At 46.9% G+C, this 19,674-nt stretch overlaps 1 protein-coding gene and 1 long non-coding RNA gene across 2 annotated transcripts in view; both read right to left on the minus strand.

Moving 5' to 3' along the window:
* LOC309522167 overlaps positions 1 to 19,674 on the minus strand; it is a 233,678-nt gene that overhangs the window by 12,469 nt on the left and 201,535 nt on the right. The gene's annotated exons all lie outside the window — the stretch shown is intronic.
* On the minus strand, positions 988 to 18,080 carry LYL1 (LYL1 basic helix-loop-helix family member). Its single transcript, XM_082205185.1, has 4 exons — positions 17,531 to 18,080; positions 5,329 to 5,774; positions 2,440 to 2,531; positions 988 to 2,198 (listed from the first exon to the last, which is right to left on the minus strand). The coding sequence occupies exons 2-4, from the start codon at positions 5,772 to 5,774 to the stop codon at positions 1,852 to 1,854; spliced, it is 885 nt and encodes a 294-aa protein (XP_082061311.1). The 5' UTR covers positions 17,531 to 18,080; the 3' UTR covers positions 988 to 1,851.

Here is a 19,674-nt window from a genome sequence, read left to right on the forward strand (position 1 = left end):
ATGGGTGGATCTCCTGGACCAGGGCAGCCCTGCTGCACTGGCCATTTGAAACATCCAATGGGGGCAAGAGCTCACCCTGCAGGGATGGCTGTGAAAAACAGCCATCCCCTTGGCCCATTAATCTGGCGATCCGCTGGGTGCTGGTGCATTTAGATAAGCAGTAGCTGTCGCCATACTGCTTTGTCCTTCCTTCTTTCGCTCGCTCCCCCCCCCCCCATCCAGAAGGCTGCTGCTGCTGCTGCTCCTCCTCCTCCTCCTCCTCCTCCTCCTCTTCTTCTTCTTCTTCTTCTTCTTCTTCTTCTTCTTCTTCTTCTTCAACCTCCTTTGCGCAATAAAACCCAGCAGCCTAGGAGGACCTTCCACCCTCCTGGATCTGCCACTGGCACGTTTGGTTTTGGCAGGAGGCCCAGAAAGCGTTGGGCAGGTTTGGACACTGACTCAGCACAAACCGCCCTTCCATTTCCAGGAAGGGGAGCAGTTCCTGAAGCCGTGGGGCTCCCATCAACAGCCCAACCACCGCAAGCTAGGCACCAGCCCACCAGCAGTGACACAGCAGTCGCTGCGGCAATGCCCATCAGTCCCAACACACCCACCCAAAGCCCCTCAAACCTCAGACTTGGGCAATTCCTCTTGCAGCCCACTGAGGCTGCTAAAATTATGGCTGTGAGCTGAAGAAAGAAGCATCAATAGGCCTGGTTCTCTCTGACGGTGAGATTTATCACGTGCAGACGGCAGGTAATGCAGTAACAAGGAAAATATCCCAACAAAAGATCCCTATAAGGATGTCAGGGAGGAGAGTGCTAGCCAAACCTTTTCCTTGTTTTCTTTCTGAAGGATTTCCCCTCCCCATTCCAGTGCGTTGAACCCCTGCCCACAATCCAGAGGGTGGCAGTCAGCGAAGTTTTACTCCTAATTAAATTTTGTTGAATTCCACCCAGCGTGAGCTAGTAAGTGTCAAATCAGACGTGACATATCAGATGCATATAATAGTCTTCCAGCTTTTTTGCTCTTTTTAATGAAAAGCCACAAGGGGCTGCAGTCGTGAGCAGACAATTGGCAGGGAGAGAGGGACTGCCTAACCCATTCTCTTCTGCCCATTTATTTACTCAATACCTCCCCCCTTGCCACATTCCCCCCATCTCTTGTTGGCTTTTACAGAGGGAGTTGAGCCTGTGGCCTGTGATGAAGGGTTTTCCCAACAGAAAGGCGGAGCCTGTGAGCTGAGGGCTGTCTGCCCCCCCCCCCCAGTTCCAATGCCAAGAGCAACTCCTTAACCCTGATTTTATTCCCGTTCCTTTGTCCGGGCTCATATTTCGATTTAAAGACCCTGCACAAAATAGATGCTTGGGCTTGAGGATTTGGAAGTGATGCACATTGAGCAGAGGTAAAACACAGAAGACCGTCCCCCTCGCCCACCCAGGGGCCCCACTTCACTGGAGATGGGGACAGAAGAGTTATGTCTCATACAAGCCAAGCTCCCTGCTGCTTCCCCACCCCACACCTTCTCATGGATCATTCTGGAAACAAGCCAAGCTGGATACATGAACATAAAAAGCCCCGCTCCTAATTCCTCCTCGGAAAGAAGTCCCTGCTTTTTATGCCACCAGGTGGGCATGGTGGGATGTCCTGCTCAAAGGGACTGTTTCATGGACCCTGAAATCTCAGCATTCATCCTTAGAAGGTCATAGCAGCCTCCACACCACAAGTCCTCCATCCAGTGCCCAGAAGGGAGATTCGGTCCAGGTGCTTCCATGCTGCTTCAGTCTACACCTGTGGCTGTGTTTGAGCCCTGTTTGAGCATGTGGAGGGAGAGAAGCAACGGCCGCACACATTTGGGCAGAGAGCTCTTCATCACCGCGGCTCTCCTGCCCCCAGCACAGTCACTGGCTCCACGGTCCCTTGCTCCATTTTTATGGGTGCTGTGGGTGGCGAGGGAGTCCTCGGGGTGCCATTGCAAGGCGCTTCTGATTCCGGAGGCTCCCCGCCAGCTGACCTGGCCTGGTCACTCAGCAGCTTGACCAGGAAGTTGATATATCGCATGGCCAGGCGCAGAATCTCATTCTTGCTCAACTTCTTGTCGGGCGGGTGGGTCGGGATGAGCTTCCGCAGCTCAGCGAAGGCGCCGTTGACGTTCTGCTGCCGCCAGCGCTCCCTGCTGTTGGTGAAGACCCGGCGTGCCACCTTCTGGGGCTGATGACCTGGGCAAATAAGCGGAGAAGGGTAAGTGGGTGGATAAAATGCATTCACGAAAGGGGCATCAACTTGGGGGCACATTCCTCTTCTGCTGAGCATGCCAGCCTTCCTGAGAAAGACACTTCTGCGCAGCCTCAGTCCCCAATCCTGTAAAATGGGCAGTTCTGCCTATGCTTTCTAATCCATGGAAGGTTTACCCCACTACATGGAAGGTTTACCCCACAGGTTTTCCCCACAGCCACTCACCCTCTGTGATGTCCTGTTCATAATGGCTCGGCCTCCGCTTGAGGCGGTTGTTGGGGAAGAGGCCAAAAGTCCCAGAGCTGCCAATGTAGATGCTAAAGGGAGAAGAGAAGAGATCAGGATTGTTCTTCCACAGGCAGCCTTGTTTTAAACATAGAGTCGTACCTTGGATCCCGAACACCTTGGGAGTCAAACGTTTTGGTTCCGGTTTGCAAACGTTCTTTGGAACCCGAAAATCCGAGGGGCTTCCATGGATTCCGATTGGCTGCAGGAGCTTCCTGCAGCCAATCAGAAGCTGCGCTTTGGTTTCCAAAAGTTTAGGAAGTTGAACGGACTTCCAGAACGGATTCCATTTGACTTCCAAGGTACGACTGTATGTCTTATTCACTGGTCATTGGCATTTTTTTAGATCACCCTTCCTTTTTCCCTAAGAACCAGGATACAACTTTCTTGCAGTGGGTTTGCCTGAGCTTAGGCAGCCCCTAGGTGTTATTTTCTGCAAATAAAAGGGCCCAAAAGGCGAATGATCAGAGGCTTAGGCGTGTCTCCTGCTGTGCATGAGATAAATATCAGGCAGATTAACAATTCACTTTGGGTACAATGGTATACATGTCTACTCACAAGTAAATTCCCTTCTAGTTAATGGGGTTTACTCCCAGGTAAAATGGGTACAGGATGGCAGCCTAGGCTTTGGTTTAGGGTTGGCATTGTGGGCAAACAGGCTTCTCTCAATCAATCTCCTTTATTGGCATGCACAAAATACAAAGGATGCAAGTGTAAAATTGGCATCTGTTCATAAAAGGAGTTAAAGGTAAAGGGACCCCTGACCATTAGGTCCAGTCATGGCCGACTCTGGGGTTGCGGCACTCATCTCGCTTTATTGGCTGAGGGAGTCGGCGTACAGCTTCCTGGTCATGTGGCCAGCATGACTAAGCCGCTTCTGGCGAAGCAGGGCAGCGCACGGAAATGCCATTTACCTTCCCACCGGAGTGGTACCTATTTATCTATTTGCACTTTGATGTGCTTTCGAACTGCTAGGTTGGCAGGAGCAGGGACCGAGCAACGGGAGCTCACCCCATTGTGGGGATTCGAACCGCCGACCTTCTGATCGGCAAGTCCTAGGCTTTGTGGTTTAACCCACAGCGCCACCCGCGTCCCTATAAAAGGAGTTACTTTAAGGTAAAACTAATACAAACCTAATAAGTTTTAAAAGTGCCTCTCAAGTCTCAAAGTGACGTAGTTTCACAGCATCTCTCATAAATCTTGCTATGTTGTGCATAATCCCAAACCTACAACTGTTCAGTAGAAAGGAAACCCCGGAGAGGTTGGGGCAATTTAACCTTTCTTTCAGCATGGGATTTAAATATTCATCACGAGTTTTTGTGCAAAATGAGCAGGAAAATAAAACATGTGCAATGGTTTCGACCAAACATGGTTCTTGTACCTTGAACAGCTGTGGGGCAGAGAGAAGTTCAGCAGGTTAAGCCTTTTCTAGTATGGAAATACAATTATGGGGAAAGGTTCACTATGACTGTACTCTCCCTTACTGTGTGCCATGCACTGCCACCATGGTAGCCATTTTGTGGCTGGCACCCGCAGTCCTCTCCAGGGGGCCGGGGTATCTTAAACCCTCTGGGCTAGCTAGGGGCTGGCTCCCCTCAATGTTGAGGGGGTGGAGGAGTCTCCTGGCGGTTGGTCTTCCCAACCGCTGACCTCCTCTATGAGCCTGGAGTGCCAGTGCTGGACCCTCATCAGCAGGGTTGTGCCAGCATGATGAAGGTCCAGCACTCTGCCTGGCCACTTTGAGGAGCCCAGCGTGCCGGTGCCACATGTGTGGAACATCACACATGCACGATACCCCCCCTCCAATGTTGGCGCAACTCAGTGCCTCTGGTACGCTCTAAAAATTTGAAATACACCCACTGGTCCAAAAAGTTTGGCAACCCCTGGTCTAGGCTGGGACTGATTAGGGAAGGCCAATATATGCCAATTTCGGTTTCTGTCCATTTATAATTTTTGCAGTCTTCAGTTCTCTACATTTCCATGTCAGCTTGCAATTTTACAAACACTAATAATAATAATAATAATAATAATAATACCATGTTGGCACTTTTTTCCAAATTCCAACCATGAAAAGTTAAATTCGTGACTTTACAAAAATTGGCTTTTACGATATCGCTGCTGAAACAGACATACGGTAAAATGGAACAAAAAATGTTTTATTGCCAATTTGCGAGCTTGAGACTGTTGTGCAATTAATTCTAATGTCATTCATCACTTTCCCCGTATTTTACAGTGCAGTGTTGATTTTTTTATTTGCATGTATGGTGCTACAAACAGGTGTTTAAACCACTTGCGGGTCCTCTCTAGTACCCATAGGATTTTCTTCTGCATTTGCCATTTATGGGTGTGAGTGCCTGCGGAATTTTAAGGGAGCAGCTTATATTCGGGTATTGTCTCTCCCCCCCCCCCCCCGAATTTCAAAGGTACGGCTTATATTCGGGCCAAGACGGTAACAATAATTTCTCACAAAAATTCGTCAGCACTTTGCTGTGAATTTTTTGTAACACGTACATCTTCCTAGGCAATTTCGCCCAATATAATGCATTTTCATACGTTACTCTCACAAAATCTGCCCATTCGCATGCACACTTTGCCCTGATATGTGCTGGAGAATTTTGCATTGCAAAATCTACAGCAGTAATGAATTCTGAAGGACGGCTACGTTTCAGTGCTCTTCCAGAAAGCGCAAATCAAGTAGCTTCGCCTTTAAATGTGGATGGGATCAGATCAAACTTCAATTCCATTCCGATTGCTGACTTATTTCCATTGCCGGGATTTCCTCCCACCCTCCCCACCCTGCAAACCTGATTATTTCCACTCAGGACTTACCTGTTGAGAAAGGGCTGGTACTGAGGCTGGTACTGTGGGGCCAAAAGGGGGCTCCTCACTCCAGCTAGATTCGCCATAGGGGGCGGAGGAGGACCAGCCGGAAGAGCTGAGAGCTGTAAGAGGCTGGGAATGGGGTGCAGGGCAGTGAGCTGAGTGGTGGGGACATCGACGTGGGTGGGGGGCTTGCTGCTGTAGCTCAGGCTGATGACCGGGACGTTGTGAGGTAATGGGGCTGGGGGCGGGTCAGGAGGAGAAGGGCTCCCCTTGGCTGGAGGGGAGGAAGAGGTGGGGCTTGTGGGTGATGGGGTGGCCTCAACCTCATCCCCCCCAGTAGCTGGGGAGGGGATATCAATTGGGGAGACTGGTGGCTGCGGGTTTTGCTGTTCTGGGGCAACCGGCGGCTGAGAGGCCTCCAGCTTCTCCATCATTTTTTCTTCGCTTCTCATCTGTGGGGAGAAGAGAAAGAAAGTGAGGAAGACCACATCAAATCACACCAACCAACCAGCTACTCCCACAAGTCATGAAATGTGGGCATCGCAGAAGCCGGTGGGTGGTGGGCCCCCTAAACTAAGCCGCTTAACAAACCCAATTGAATTTTGGAGATGAGGCAAACCAGATTATTTGCGATCCTAGTTTCCTGGTTTTCAGAAATTTAGTCACAAACGCCGTGGCGAGGGATGCCAGTTCTTTTGGCAAAGACTAGTTTGTTAGCAGGAGAAGAAATGTATTTATGTAAATGTTGTTAGCAGATTCTCCTCGTTTTCAGACTTTTAGTTTTCAGTGTTTAATATTTGGATTTTAGGCACTAATGGAGTGTTAACATTTACTTCTAGAAATGTGTTTCAGATGGAGGGAGCATAATGCGTTCTCAAGTTTCAACCAAAACAGTTCCCACTCCCCAAACGAGAAGCTATTACCGCTCTTCTTTGAGCCATCCCATAATTTTTACAAGTCCACTTTTGTAAAGGGAAGAAGAGAACTTTGTCAATCCTGACTAGAGGGCAAGGGACCTGGGTGACTTGTCTCAGCTACAACAAAACTGGACCTTTCTCACTCGCCTTGTCACACAGTGGAAAGGGAAAGCTGCAAAATTTCAGCTTGGCAAGTCACCAGTTTGCAACATTATGCTGATTTGGTTCAGCTTTACCAGAATCACCATACAGTGGCACCTCAGTTAAAGAACAGCCCTGTTTATGAACTATTCGGTTTACGAACTCTGCAAAACTGGAAGTAGTCTCCCAGTTTGCAAACTCTACCTCGGTCTAACAACGGAAGTTGAATGGTGGAAGGGCACGGCGGCGAGAGGCCTCATTAGGGAAAGCGTGCCTTGGTTTAAGAACTGTTTTGGTTTAAGAAGAGACTTCCGGAACGGCTTAAGTTCCTAAACCGAGGTACCACTGTATATGATACAAGTCTCAAGTGTACATATTCCAGGTTCTAGAGTCCACATGGACAGGAGAAGCAAAAACCTGTGGTGAGCTGTGACAGGGATTAACATCAGACTTTTCTCAAACTACCCAACGAATAGGTGGGTGGGGGGAAGGTTGAAAAGGCCAAATAATTTACCACAGAATAGATCCAGATAAGAAAGTGACAGAACACTACTTCCCACCTAGAGTTACCACTAAAACCACTCCGATGTTTCATCAATGAACTTTAGCTCATCTTGGGCAATGACACTTCTGCCACACAGGCCTTGGGTGGTAACCCTGTCTGTCCTTACAAATAAACCATTAATCTAAACCCACGGTTTTTTCCATACAGACCATTTGAAAATAACTGAGGGCCTTGGCAGACCACTTAATGCTTGTTCTGCTTATTGTGGCAATTGTAAAGCACTGCAGTAGATGCTTCATGATTTTTGCACTCTTTCCTGACATGAGAGGCAAAGAAACAGCACAGCGCACAAGAGAGGAGAGGGAGGATTATTCGTCCTGGTCAGCTGAAACACTTGCAGGCGGAAGATTCATCATAGTGGGACGTCGAATTTCACCCATTGCATTTAATGTCTTGCTATTTAAATTCAAACTGTAATACAGCGGTAACTCGGATTAAGAACTTAATTCGTTCTTGAGGTCTGTTCTGAACCTGAAACTGTTCTTAACCTGAGGTACCACTTTAGCTAATGAGGCCTCCCACTGCCGCTGTGCCACAGCCGTGCGATTTCTGTTCTTATCCTGAAGCCAAGTTCTTAACCCGAGGTACTATTTCTGGGTTAGCGGAGTCTGTAATCTGAAGCATCTGTAACCTGAAGCGTCTGTAACCCGAGGTACCACTGTACACTAAAATGCAATAAATAAAAGCAGCAATAAAAACACAGTTAAATCTCAATGAATGTTTTATTTATGTGATGGATGTACCATCTCACATAGGGATGCGGGTGGCGCTGTGGTCTAAACCACTGAGCCTCTTGGGCTTGCCGATCATAAGGTTGGTGGTTCAAATCCGCGCACAGGGGTGAGCTCCCGTTGCTCTGTCCCAGCTCCTGCGAACCTAGCAGTTCAAAAGCACACCAGTGCAAATAGATAAATAGGTACCACGGCGGCAGGAAGGTAACTGGAGTTTCTGTGTGCTCTGGCAATTGTCACGGTGTCCCGTTGTGCCAGAAGTGGTTTAGTCATGCTGGCTACATGCAGGGCCATAGCTAGGGGGTGGTGAAGTGGGCCCCCGCCAGGGGCACAGGCAAGGAGACGCACACAATACTGTTTTAAAAATGTCCATAAATATGTCTATAAATAAAAATATTGATTATTTCCTCATAAGAAAAGGTTTTAAATAGAGGGTGAATTGAATGGAGGGGGGTTGGGAAGAGAGGCAGAAAGAAGAGCTAATTTGTCAGTGGCTAGGGGGCGCAATCTGTACAGTTCTGCCAGGGCGCAAGATCACCTAGCTATGGCTCTGGCCACATGACCCGGAAAACTATCTGTGGACAAACACCAGCTCCCTCAGCCTGAAGCAAGATGGGCGCCGCACCCCATAGTCGCCTTTGACTGGACTTAACCATCCAGGGGTCCATTACATCTCGCATCTTCAAAAATCAATCCACGAAAATGCCACGAACCACCCAAATGACGCTCACAGGGCATTGATAACACATGCAGTGCCGGATTTAGGGAGCTACAGGAGATTCCCTCACAAAAGGCACTGAGCTGTGGGAGCACAAAATGGAGAAATCCATAATGGAGAAGTTCCATTTGGGGGACCAAATGTTTGCCTCACACAAGGTGCTATATTATCAAAGATTTCCAAAGTCCACACCTGAGTCCATGGACCACAGTTTGGGACTAAACCTGATCTAAAACGTCTGCCTCGCTACCACATGCAGGCCACACAACAGACTCAAACATAGAGACTGGATCCTGCCATAAATCCAGAGGCCAGCTCTGACCACATGTCTACTCAGGCATCACTTTTACAAGATCTAATAATAGGAATCATTCAATTTATCACCTCACAGCTCAGTATATCTGCATGCTATCCAATACAAACTGGCAGTGCCTGAAGAAGAGCTACAAGCATATAGATAGAGGGGATTTGGTTGATATTCTCACCACATTTTTTCACATGTGGTGGGAATGTAAGAAAGTGAAGGGGTTCTGGGAGATGATATATAATGAGTTAAAGAAGATGTTGAAATATAATTTTGTAAAGAAACCAGAAGACTTTCTTTTAGGAATAACAAGAAATGAAATAAATAGAAAGGACCATAAACTCTTTCAGTATGCAACAACTGCAGTGAGAATATTAATGGCCCAAAAATGGAAGCAGGAAGAACTACCGACTCTTGAGGAATGGAGAATGAAGTTAACGGACTATGCAGAACTGGACAAACTAACTGGAAAAATAAGATACCAACGAGATCACAAGTTCATTGAGGACTGGGGAAAATTTTCTGAGTATTTGAAGAGTGTATGTGATGAGCAAACAACGCTAGTGGGTTTTAAAGAAGCTTTGTGAAAGAATAAGGAATATTGCAAAAATGCAAATATGTTGGTAAAGGTATATCAAAAGGTGATATTAATTTTGGATAATGCGTAGATAATAAATTTAAATACGGATGATTGTCAGAGAAGCTAAGGGAAATCCTAAAGATGAAAATATGTTAATTGGAAAATTGTTAATTGGAGATATTTGTGTAAAACTTAATAAAAAATTATTTTTAAAAAAAAGAAACTGCCTTTCTCATAATGCAGTTCATTACAGTCGTACCTTGGAAGACGAACGGAATCCGTTCTGGAACTCCGACTTCCAAAATATTTGGAAACCAAACCGCGGCTTCTGATTGGCTGCAGGAAGCTCCAGCAGCTAATTGGAAGACGTGGAAGCCTCATCAGACATTCGGGTTCCAAAGAAAGTTCGCAAACCAGAACACTCACTTCTGGGTTTGTGCAGTTCGGGAGCCAAAACGTCCGAGTACCAAGGCATTCGGGGTCCAAGGTACGACTGTATAGGAATCTATGGTACAATCACATTTGGGTAACATTGCAGCCAGTGCTCAGATGAGCAGTCCTGTGATCTCATCCACTCCAGCATTTCTCTGATGAAAATAGGGACGTCCCATTCCGTAGTGAACATTTTACTGTTTATACCCCACACATCTGACTGAGTTGCCCCAGCCTCTTTGAGCAGCTTCCAACATATGTACCCTCCAATATTTATCCAATGAAAACAGGGACATCCCAAGGAAAAGCAATGGGACGCGGGTGGCGCTGAGGGTTAAAGCACTGAGCCTAGGATTTGTCGACCAGAAGGTCGGTGGCTCGAATCCCCGCGACAGGGTGAGCTCCCGTTGCTCGGTCCCTGCTCCTGCCAACCTAGCAGTTCAAAAGCACGTCAAAGTGCAAGTAGATAAATAGGTACCGCTCCGACGGGAAGTTAAACCGTGTTTCTGTGCGCTGCTCTGGTTTCTCCAGAAGCGGCTTCGTCATGCTGGCCACATGACCCGGAAGCTGCACGCCGGCTCCCTCGGCCTATAGAGCGAGATGAGCGCCGCAACCCCAGAGTCGGCCACGACTGGACCTAATGTTCAGGGGTCCCTTTACCTTTAAGGGAAAGCAAGACATTTCAGGATCAAATTGGAAACCAGGATGGCTTCTCTAATTTAGGGACGTCCCTGGAAAATAGGGACACTTGGAGGGCCTGTGATCTGGGGGGGGGCAGCAAAAGCTGCTGGATCTTGCTGTTCACTATGGCTGTGATTCTCTGAGGGCTTTTATCACAGGTGTCTACGAAAATCAGATGTGTGGGGAATCCCCAGCTGTCACGGAGAGATGGTGTGGTTCGATTGAGGTAGACGTTCTCAGCAGATAATCGTAAATGCGGTCGCGCTGTGAGCCACAGGCAGTGGGTGGAAGGTTGGCCACAGCCTTGTGTGAGTTTCTTTAATGTTCTGTATTGGGGGAGGGGGCTATTCCTGTGCTTTCATGCTCAGTCAAGAAGCGGGGGGAGCAGGTCTGGGTCTCTGGAAAACCATTTTCTCCCCAATGCATTTATATATTTAAGGCAGGCACAGGAAAACATGGCCCTCCAGATGTTTGGGACCACAATGCCCATCATCCCTGACCACTGGTCCTGTTAGCTAGGGATGATGGGAGTTGTAGTCCCAAAACATCTGGAGGGCCGAGTTTGCCTATACCTGATTTAAGTCCCCTGAACCTCAGTCGGGCAATGGCTGGCTGGCCTGGATCAGTTCAACAGGCCAGTGAAAAAGATCAAGCTACAAAAATGGTGACATGCATTGTGAACATTTCTTTTTCATATTGCTTGCCGGCTTGCTTGCTGAATGGGGGTGCAGAGTGTTGTGTTTTCCCTTCATTTAGGACTAAATCAGAATTCCAAGGCTCTCACAGGTTTGTCAGAAACCCTGCTGGTTAATTTATGGGGGGGGGCGCGCAAGGGTGCAAGTCTGCCTGGGAATGACAGCCTGTCTACTGAAAGAACTTAACTCATCCCCGCTCCCCAGTCCCTGAGGCATGGGGGGTTCAGTGGCAAAGAAATTTCCCTCTGCCTCTCATTCTTGTAACGTGCACTTAGGGATTCCCTCCAGTTTCCCAAGAAAGACATTTGACCATGTTTGGCTGGCCATCTTTTAGCTGCGCTTCCTGCACTGCAGGGGTCAGTGACGTAGCGTGGGATGCCAGCACCCAGGGCAAGGGAAATATTGCACCCCCTAAGGCAAGTATTGTGCCCACAAACCAGCACCTCCATGCAGCGCTGTTGCTGCTGCCAGACAGAGTTGCAGTGTAGCAGCGGACCATGTGCGTGTGCCTCCTTGGGCCGGGGCACCGCCACTGCCATGGCCATGAGTCTCGCTGTGTTGCTGGGGGAATGCAAGGGCCTGTCCTCTCCCAGCTCCTGCTCGGTGTGCTGCTCAGGTGAGGTTGGTGGGTGGGAGGGATGGGGAGCACCTCCGGTTGGGGCGGCAACTGCAGAGGCGCGCCCTGAAAGATTTTTGCTCGCTGGGCAATCGCCCCAGTAGCCTCCCCCCATGGTACGCCATTGCAGGGGGTTGGAATAGATGACTCACTATTTGCAGCTTTGCTCTGCCTCCAGACCATTCATGGAATTCCCATTCTTGTGCAATAGCTGCAGAGGTTGAGGGAACTGTCTTGGGACAATAATGCAAGTATGGGAACACTCCTAGTCTACTTTAATTCCTGAAAATCTTGACCTTAATTATTTATTTTTAAAGTATATGTGTCCATAGCCCTTGTGATTGTTAAGAAGGAGAAGAACTGAACTTGGGCCTAAACTCAGAACTGGATCAGAGAGTCTTTTCCCCTGCCCTCCTGCTCACTGAAATCGAAACTCAGCCTGAAGGCTATTCCCTTTTCCCCCTAGATATTATTATAAAAATTTCCAAAAATAAAATACAATTGGTCAAACATTTTCCATGAAGGTTATTCCCAAAGGGATAATAGTATCGTGAACAGGCCACTCAGCTATTGCAACCAGGTTGATGGCAATGTGTTTTCACACACACACACACACACACACACACACACACACACACACACGTAGGATTTTTCCTTGAAAGGGTAAAAATCAGGTTAAATTGAGATGGAGCAGGGGAATATGAGCTGATATTTCAATGCCAAGGATGCTGTGTAGATGCTGCAAATGAATTGCATGTGTGAAGAGCACCCATTGGCAACAAACGCCCCTCTGGAAGCACCCAGAATCAGGAACCAAACCCCTAAACAGAAAAACACAGTAGCTGGTTCAGAATAAGCGATTCAGTCATCAATAGTGCCGGGGAGGGGTTGTCTCTGGATGTTGGTAAGAAACTGCCTCTCTCCTCCAACCCTTGAGAGGGCATGCAAAAAAAGAAGAAGGCTTAGTCCAGGAAACCGTTAGAAAAGGGAGGGTCCAGAGAAGTTGTCTTAGCACTGATAATCCTCCTGCCTGCCTCCTACATTTATCTTGCTCTCCAGCACAGGGAGATTCTCCCCAGTTCAGGCTATGCATGGGGGTAGCAAAACCATTTGCTTGCACCCGTCGGCTGCCCTATGAAGCACATGTGAAATGTGAGGCAGAGCCTGCCGTTCACTGCGGAAAGGGGGCATGTGGCTGTTCTCCTCTGGGGCTTCTCTTCCGGGAACCGCTTTCCCCCAGAGATGCAGCTCCCATTTCAAATCCAGAAGGTCTGTGTGGTTCGGACGACAGCCTTGAATTACTGCTGCAAGAGATGAGGGGTGCTTGGCCACAGCAAGCCCACAAATGCCACAGCCCTGCCTGGACTGGCTTATCAATGAAGCTCAACACAGAATAAGAAGGAGAACACACCAGAGACCCTGGGCAGATAAGACCTGGTATCTCTGGAAACTTACCGGTGAGGCATGGAAGTGAAAACAAGGCACGCATTAGCCTGCTCTTCTGTAGCCAGAGGTTTACTCTCCATTTCACTGAATGTGATGTTTTCAATGGCTGCTAATAATGGCAGAGAGGGCAACCCATATTTTTGCCTAGCTGTGTTCAAATGAGTGGTATCGCCATAAGTCTGATACACATTGGGCGTGAAAAAGGACTATCCTTCCATCAGATCTGAACCCTCTGCCCATCAACATCGCCAGCAGGGTCAAGGCTATTTTGGAGCTGAGGGGAAGAATGAAACAGTGTCTCTCCACCCCCCCCCCACCTCACATACCAGACTGTCAGTGTCATCTTAAAGGTAAAGGTAAAGGGACCCCTGACCATTAGGTCCAGTCGTGGCCGACTCTGGGGTTGCGGCGCTCATCTCGCTTTACTGGCTGAGGGAGCTGGCTTACAGCTTCCAGGTCATGTGGCCAGCATGACTAAGCTGTTTCTGGCGAACCAAAGCAGCGCACAGAGATGCCGTTTACCTTCCCGCCTATTTATCTACTTGCACTTTGACGTGTTTTCGAACTGCTAGGTTGGCAGGAGCAGGAGCAGGGACTGGGCAACGGGAGCTCACCCCGTCGCGGGGATTCGAACCGCTGAGCTTCTGATCTTAAGAACATAAGAGGAGCCTGCAGGATCAGGCCAATGGCCCATCTACTTCAGCATCCTGATCTCACAGTGGCCAACCAGATCCCTGTGGGAATCTTCCACCAGACCTACAAGCAATTTTTTAAAATTTATTTTTATTGAATTTATATAGCGCCCTGTACCCGGAGGTCTCATGGCAGCGGGGTAGCAGGAAAGGGCAGGGCATTTGACAACTCACAAAACTCTGCCCTCAAAGTCTTTGCCTTTGCTCCTCTAACCCCAAACATGTGCTGCCTGTAGCATCCAATTCACTTTGTCGAATGACAGGGCTGGCTCCGCTGACCCTCTGTCTTCTGTTATGAAAGAGGAAGAAAAGTTCTCTCAAGCTCTGCCTACCAGCGAGGACAGGAAGCAACGGAATGCTGCTGAAAGGCTCGTTCTATCTGCTAATGGCCAAATATGCCAGATGAGAGTTGCGGAAGTTGTAGAATCGTAGAATTGTGTGGTTGGAAGGGATCTCCAATCTATAGGTAGATTGGAACCAAAACAGAGAGTTGGAAATATGCTGGTGTACCTGCACAAGAAGTAAGCCCATTTTGTAATGCTTTGACTCCCTGGTTGTGAAGACCAACTGCAAATGCGTAGTCAGAATTTGCCCAGTGCATTGAGAGGAGGAATTCTTCTCTAAGGGCCCAAATGACTACTTGACTCTCCGTTACGTTTTCCCGCCTCACAGAAGCTCCTTCATGTCGCCCTTTCGGCTAGAAACAATGCACAGTGGTCAAAATCTGCAGAGAGCTGAGTCCAAATTTAAACATGCAAATATGAGCCAGGTGGTGCACAACTGTGAATAAGGAAATTTGCAAATGCTTTGATTGATATTAGTAATTGACTTGGGAACAGGGTTTTATTATTATTGTTGTCCTTTTTCTCAATAGATTATGAAACTGCCCTGATTACAAAGTGAATTCCTGCTCAGGAAAATGCCATCATATTCAAGGCTTTAAAAACATATCCGTCCACAAGGCCCGGCTCCCCTCAGATGCCTGGCTCACTTGGACTCCCCATACAAAATGTTAGATTAAGAATCATGACTGAGATGGCAATGCTTATTCTGAGTGGCTGCCACAGTCCTTTGTTTGAGTGTCAGGCGATAAAAATGTTTGAGAAATAGAGGAAATGGTTTTGCAAATGTCATCAGGAGGGTTTGGCGTCCCAATCAGCAACATCTGAGGCCTTTTCAAAGCCATTCTTATGCATGCACACGGACAAAAATTACGAGCTACTTTCAACTCGTACGCACCAGACTTTTAAAACACAGGGGGCTTAAAAAACAACAACAACAACAAAAAACAAACAAACCACAGTTCTGTGATTTACAAGTCGGAGACGTCGACTGTCACATGTTTTCATTTTGCCTTCAATATTTTCCCCTAAAACTGGAGGACAGCACAAGAAAGAAGGACAACAAAGTATACGGTGTCTAAAATTGAGAAGCAGAGCTCATTGAACACCCACAAGTTCAGGGCATTTATTCATCTTTTTATTCCCCCCATTGAAGGAAAAAATCCACTTTAAATGAGTATACTGTATACTGTACTGGTTAAACCTAATACAGCTAATCCATGACTTACTTTAATCAATTGTTTCTCTGTTTGCCCCAAATTAGTTACATTGACTTTCAGTGAAACAGAAACTAACTTAAATCCAAATATTTCAGGTTAACAGGATTCTGGATCATTGCTTCATCCTAAAAATGTTATATTACCACGCTAACTTCCTGCCTTCGGTTTTCTTATCACATGCATTGGCATAGTCATACATCTTATAAATAAATACACTGTGGCCGCAAAACAGCACAGAGTTAGGAGGACTTAAAGCCAATTTAAATCAGTGTCTTTAACGGGTACAAAACCCTACGAGGGACTGTGACCCCAGTGTTTGTCATGTACTGTACATCACAAGTACCATAATTAAAAGATAGATACTATATGTTGTTTTTGTACATGGTATTATGTGGATGTGTATAAATTTTTAATAATGAATGTATATATACATAATAAATATTGTTAATTGCTCTCGGCTGCTGCAGCAGGGTTTTGCTTTTGGTTGGTAGTTATATTTAAATGTATTTTTAACAGAGGTTAAAAACTGCCCTAGGACTACTGATGTAATGAAGGGGAGATTATATATACTTATATTGTATATATAATTATAAGTAAATTATATTTTTCCTGAAGAGAGGAATGTTTGTAAAGATAAAGCTCGCTGACTCTTTGCATCGTTTCCAGGATCAATGAATTTCTAGCATTTGGGGTACCGGTATGTGTGTGTGGAAAGCACAAAATATTTGCCATGCATGTGGCAGTTCAGTATGAGACCATTTCACATGCAGTGGGAAATACATGCATTGGGAGCCAAGACCTCCCGCACGTGTGCTCACCGTGAGACAGACACATGTGCAATTGTCACACACATAACAATCTAAACACAATTTTCACACGCGCGCACAATTTTCCTACATGGAAGTGTTTGCCATTGAGGAAGTGTGTAATGTCTGAAGAGGCCCTTACTGCAACAACTGTTAATCCAGGGGAGAAAATGCATCTCTTATTTTTAAAATGCCGATGCCATTACAGTGTTGTATCATATCAAGAAAAATAAAAATTTAAAAAAAATATGTGCATGTCATTAACAATATATCACACACTTTTCTTTTCTTTTTACATAGATGACTATTTTACATGTTTACAGAGATGACTGTACGGCATGTGAGTTCATCTTCTGTATGAGGAGGAGCAGGGAATTGTAGATAAAAAAGCGCTGTGTCAATCTGGTAGAAAACACAAATGAGCCACACGTGAAGCAAGAAGTCATAATCGCTCAATTTTGTTACAAATTGCACTCCGGTAGGAAACCATGTGGGTGATGAGGCACGATAAGAGATGCAATTGCCGAGCAAACGAATGATATCACAGCAGTTTAAATAACAACAGTGATAATTTCCAAGATTAGCACAGAGATCACAAGAATCTTTGAAATTCAAACGGGAGTGCAGGTGGAAGTTTCAAACCTATTGATTAGCGGTGATTATTTAACTGTAATTGCCATATAGAAAAATGAAGGAGGACCCTGTGACAGATCAGCGCTGCTCGACGGATGCCACTCTAGTTACTATACAGAACTGGATTTGGATTTCAATGCAAAATCTATTTGGCTTGTAAATGTAGTTTCAGATTGCTGTGAAAATTGCATTCTGCAGTTATGTTTTCTAGGCCTTACAGATGCCATTTCTTTTCTTAAATTAGATTTTAGCAGTGGGATCAGCAGTCAGGCAGTAAGGGGGGCTGGGTGAGGAGAGATGAAGAATTCATCAGGAACAAAAAGTTCCCCACACAAAAAGGGCAATTGGAGGGAGAATAGTCTTAAGATTAATTGCGCTACTAGACATCCTTATTCTGGACTGATGATACAGTAAAAAAATTACCATAAAAACATATAAGCTATTCAGTCTAAGAGAGAAAAATATGGAGCTGTGTACCACAAGAGTAAGAATGGGTTTTTGTTTAACAACAACAAAAAATTGCAAGAAAAGGAACCACCGGTCCTTTCTGGGCAAACTATGAATCGAAAGACCTTAACAACCGTCTTTGCTAAAATAAAATCATTGGAACTCAGTCCCCTCTGCCTTTTCTTTCGAAGGGAGATGCCAACCATCCTTTTCCCGCCACTCCCCAAAAGCCCCTTTCCTCACCTGCCAGATGTCACCGGGCCAAAGCCATCTTTCCTCTTCCAAAGGTCAACCAAGGCGGTCATTTTTAATCCCCTGTGGCAGAAGGGCCGGCAGGAAGGCCGCGAAACCCCGTCCGATGGCCGGAGGATCCCGAGGTGAAATGGGGTGTCACCTGATTGCTGGCTGTAAAGAGGCCTGGGTGGCAAGCTGCGGGGGCATGTAGAAGCCGTGCCACAAGGGTCTCCTCAAAGACGAAACAGGAGGTGCCAGCCTCTGATTCTAGAGCCTTGGAAGAAGGTGAGCAGCCCGCGTTGTCCAGGCACTCTACCCCCGAAGCCGGCCACATGGCTGCTGCAGGCTACCATGCTTGGGGGCCATGATTCGCGGCCGCTTCCTCTCTCCTCCTCTGCTTCCCTCCGCCAGAGCGTGCGTATAATTATTATTGTTATTTGCTGCTGGGTTGGGGACTTCAAATCAATTAGGCTCCTGCTTTTGCTGCCACCTCGTTCCTTACAAATTCCCCCTGCGGCCACCTCTCTTTATTGACAGGCGCTATTTGGCCACTGGAAGGAGCTGCTTTGATGAAGGAGCCTGGGCCAAGCCCCCTCCCCACTCCCTCCCTCTCCCCTCCCCTGCAGGAGAGAGATTTCCTGCCCTCTTTGGACGGGGGATGTTCTGCAGTTCGGAGATAAGCCGCACAGGAGCTGCCTGCACAGGGCTGATAAGGAAACTCCCGAGTCAGACCCAGCCTAAGCAAAGGGACTTGGAAAGCAAACAAGAGGAAGCCCAGTGTCTACACACTGGAATAACATAGACCAGTGAACACATAATAGAGGTGGCTTAGGAGAGCTCAGAGCACTTTCATTAGCGACTAGAAACATGGATTGGATGTGAGCTCAGGAGAGCCTTGCCCAGGGAGCGAAGGCAGGAGGTTCTTCCCCGCCTCTCCATCAGCCAGTCGGCCGGCCAGCCTGCTTTTGGGGTTCCTGGCAGGCACAGGGCCCATGTGCCTCCTGTTGGGCATCACGCTCAGTTGGTCAGCAGCCGGCGTTTCTTACAACCGTTGGATGGCATGGGAACCAGGCGAACCAGGCTGTCAGTCACTGGCCTCGGGATCCACGGTCAGTAAGGACACCTGCAATTCCTGCAGAGGAAGGATGTTTGCAGGCACTCGTGCAAAGCCATTGGCCTCGCCTGCACCCATTCTGTGCAAGCCTGGGCATAACTGGATATCACAATTGCTGCCATGGAATCTCAGCATTGGAGCACTTCTAAGGAAAGACCCAGACAACGAACAGAAACGCACACCTCTGGGCTATGCTTGGGATTTTAAAGGAAGTGTTTCCATTCAATTTATTTGATTTTGATTTACAGTGGTGCCTCGCAAGACGAAATTAATTCGTTCCGCGAGATTTTTCATCTAGCGAATTTTTCGTCTTGCGAAGCACGAAATCCCATAGGAATGCATTGAAATTCAATTAATGCGTTCCTATGGTCAAAAAAAAGTCCAAACGAAGCCAAATTTGGTACAACAAGAGTTTATTAAGTGCTCTTTAAAGTCACACATACTGTAAAGAGCATTTCAAAAATTGAAGGAACAATAAATTAAGTTTCTAAACATGACAGAAAAACATTTAAAAATCAACAAAGTGTACAGTACATTTTCTAAGACTCTGGGGGACAACTCGAAGAAGGTTCCTCTTCCACTCTTTGCTTCTTGCTGAAGAACCCCCTCCTCAACTGTTCCCCCAGCCGCCCACCACACAGAAATTCAAATCCAGAATTTTTTTTAAAAAAACAGCAGAGTGGCCCAATGGTCACATAAAATCATAAAAATGCAGAAAAAAACACACAAGCTTCCAGATTCTTGCAAACCCCTCCCCAACACCAAGTCCTTGAATTCCAAACACCCCAACCCAAAATCCAAAAAAAAAAAACCAAAAAAGTTTTAAAAGTTTAAAAGAAGTTTTGGAAAAGCTTCAAAAATCACCAAAGTCTTCAAAAACCTCAAAAAAGGCTACCACACCGCGTTCTATGAGTTGCTCCTCGAAGTCAAGTCGCAACTGTATTAATGGTGTTAAGAAAAAGGAAACAAACTTGCAAGACGTTTTCGTTTTTCGTCTTGCAAAGCAAGCCCATAGGGAAATTCGTCTTGCGAAGCAGCT

Source organism: Podarcis vaucheri (genome assembly GCF_965113315.1).
Source record: "Podarcis vaucheri genome assembly, chromosome: 17".
In the NCBI taxonomy this organism is placed as follows: Eukaryota; Metazoa; Chordata; class Lepidosauria; order Squamata; family Lacertidae; genus Podarcis; species Podarcis vaucheri.

Bases quoted from the DNA above. Each gene is read 5' to 3' on its own strand.
- LYL1 (XM_082205185.1), bottom strand. From the start codon at position 5,774: ATGAGAAGCGAAGAAAAAATGATGGAGAAGCTGGAGGCCTCTCAGCCG. The intron at 2,532-5,328 runs GTAAGTCCTGAG...TTCTCCCTTTAG, and splicing joins TACCAGCCCTTTCTCAACAG to CATCTACATTGGCAGCTCTG. The intron at 2,199-2,439 runs GTGAGTGGCTGT...TTATTTGCCCAG, and splicing joins TGAACAGGACATCACAGAGG to GTCATCAGCCCCAGAAGGTG.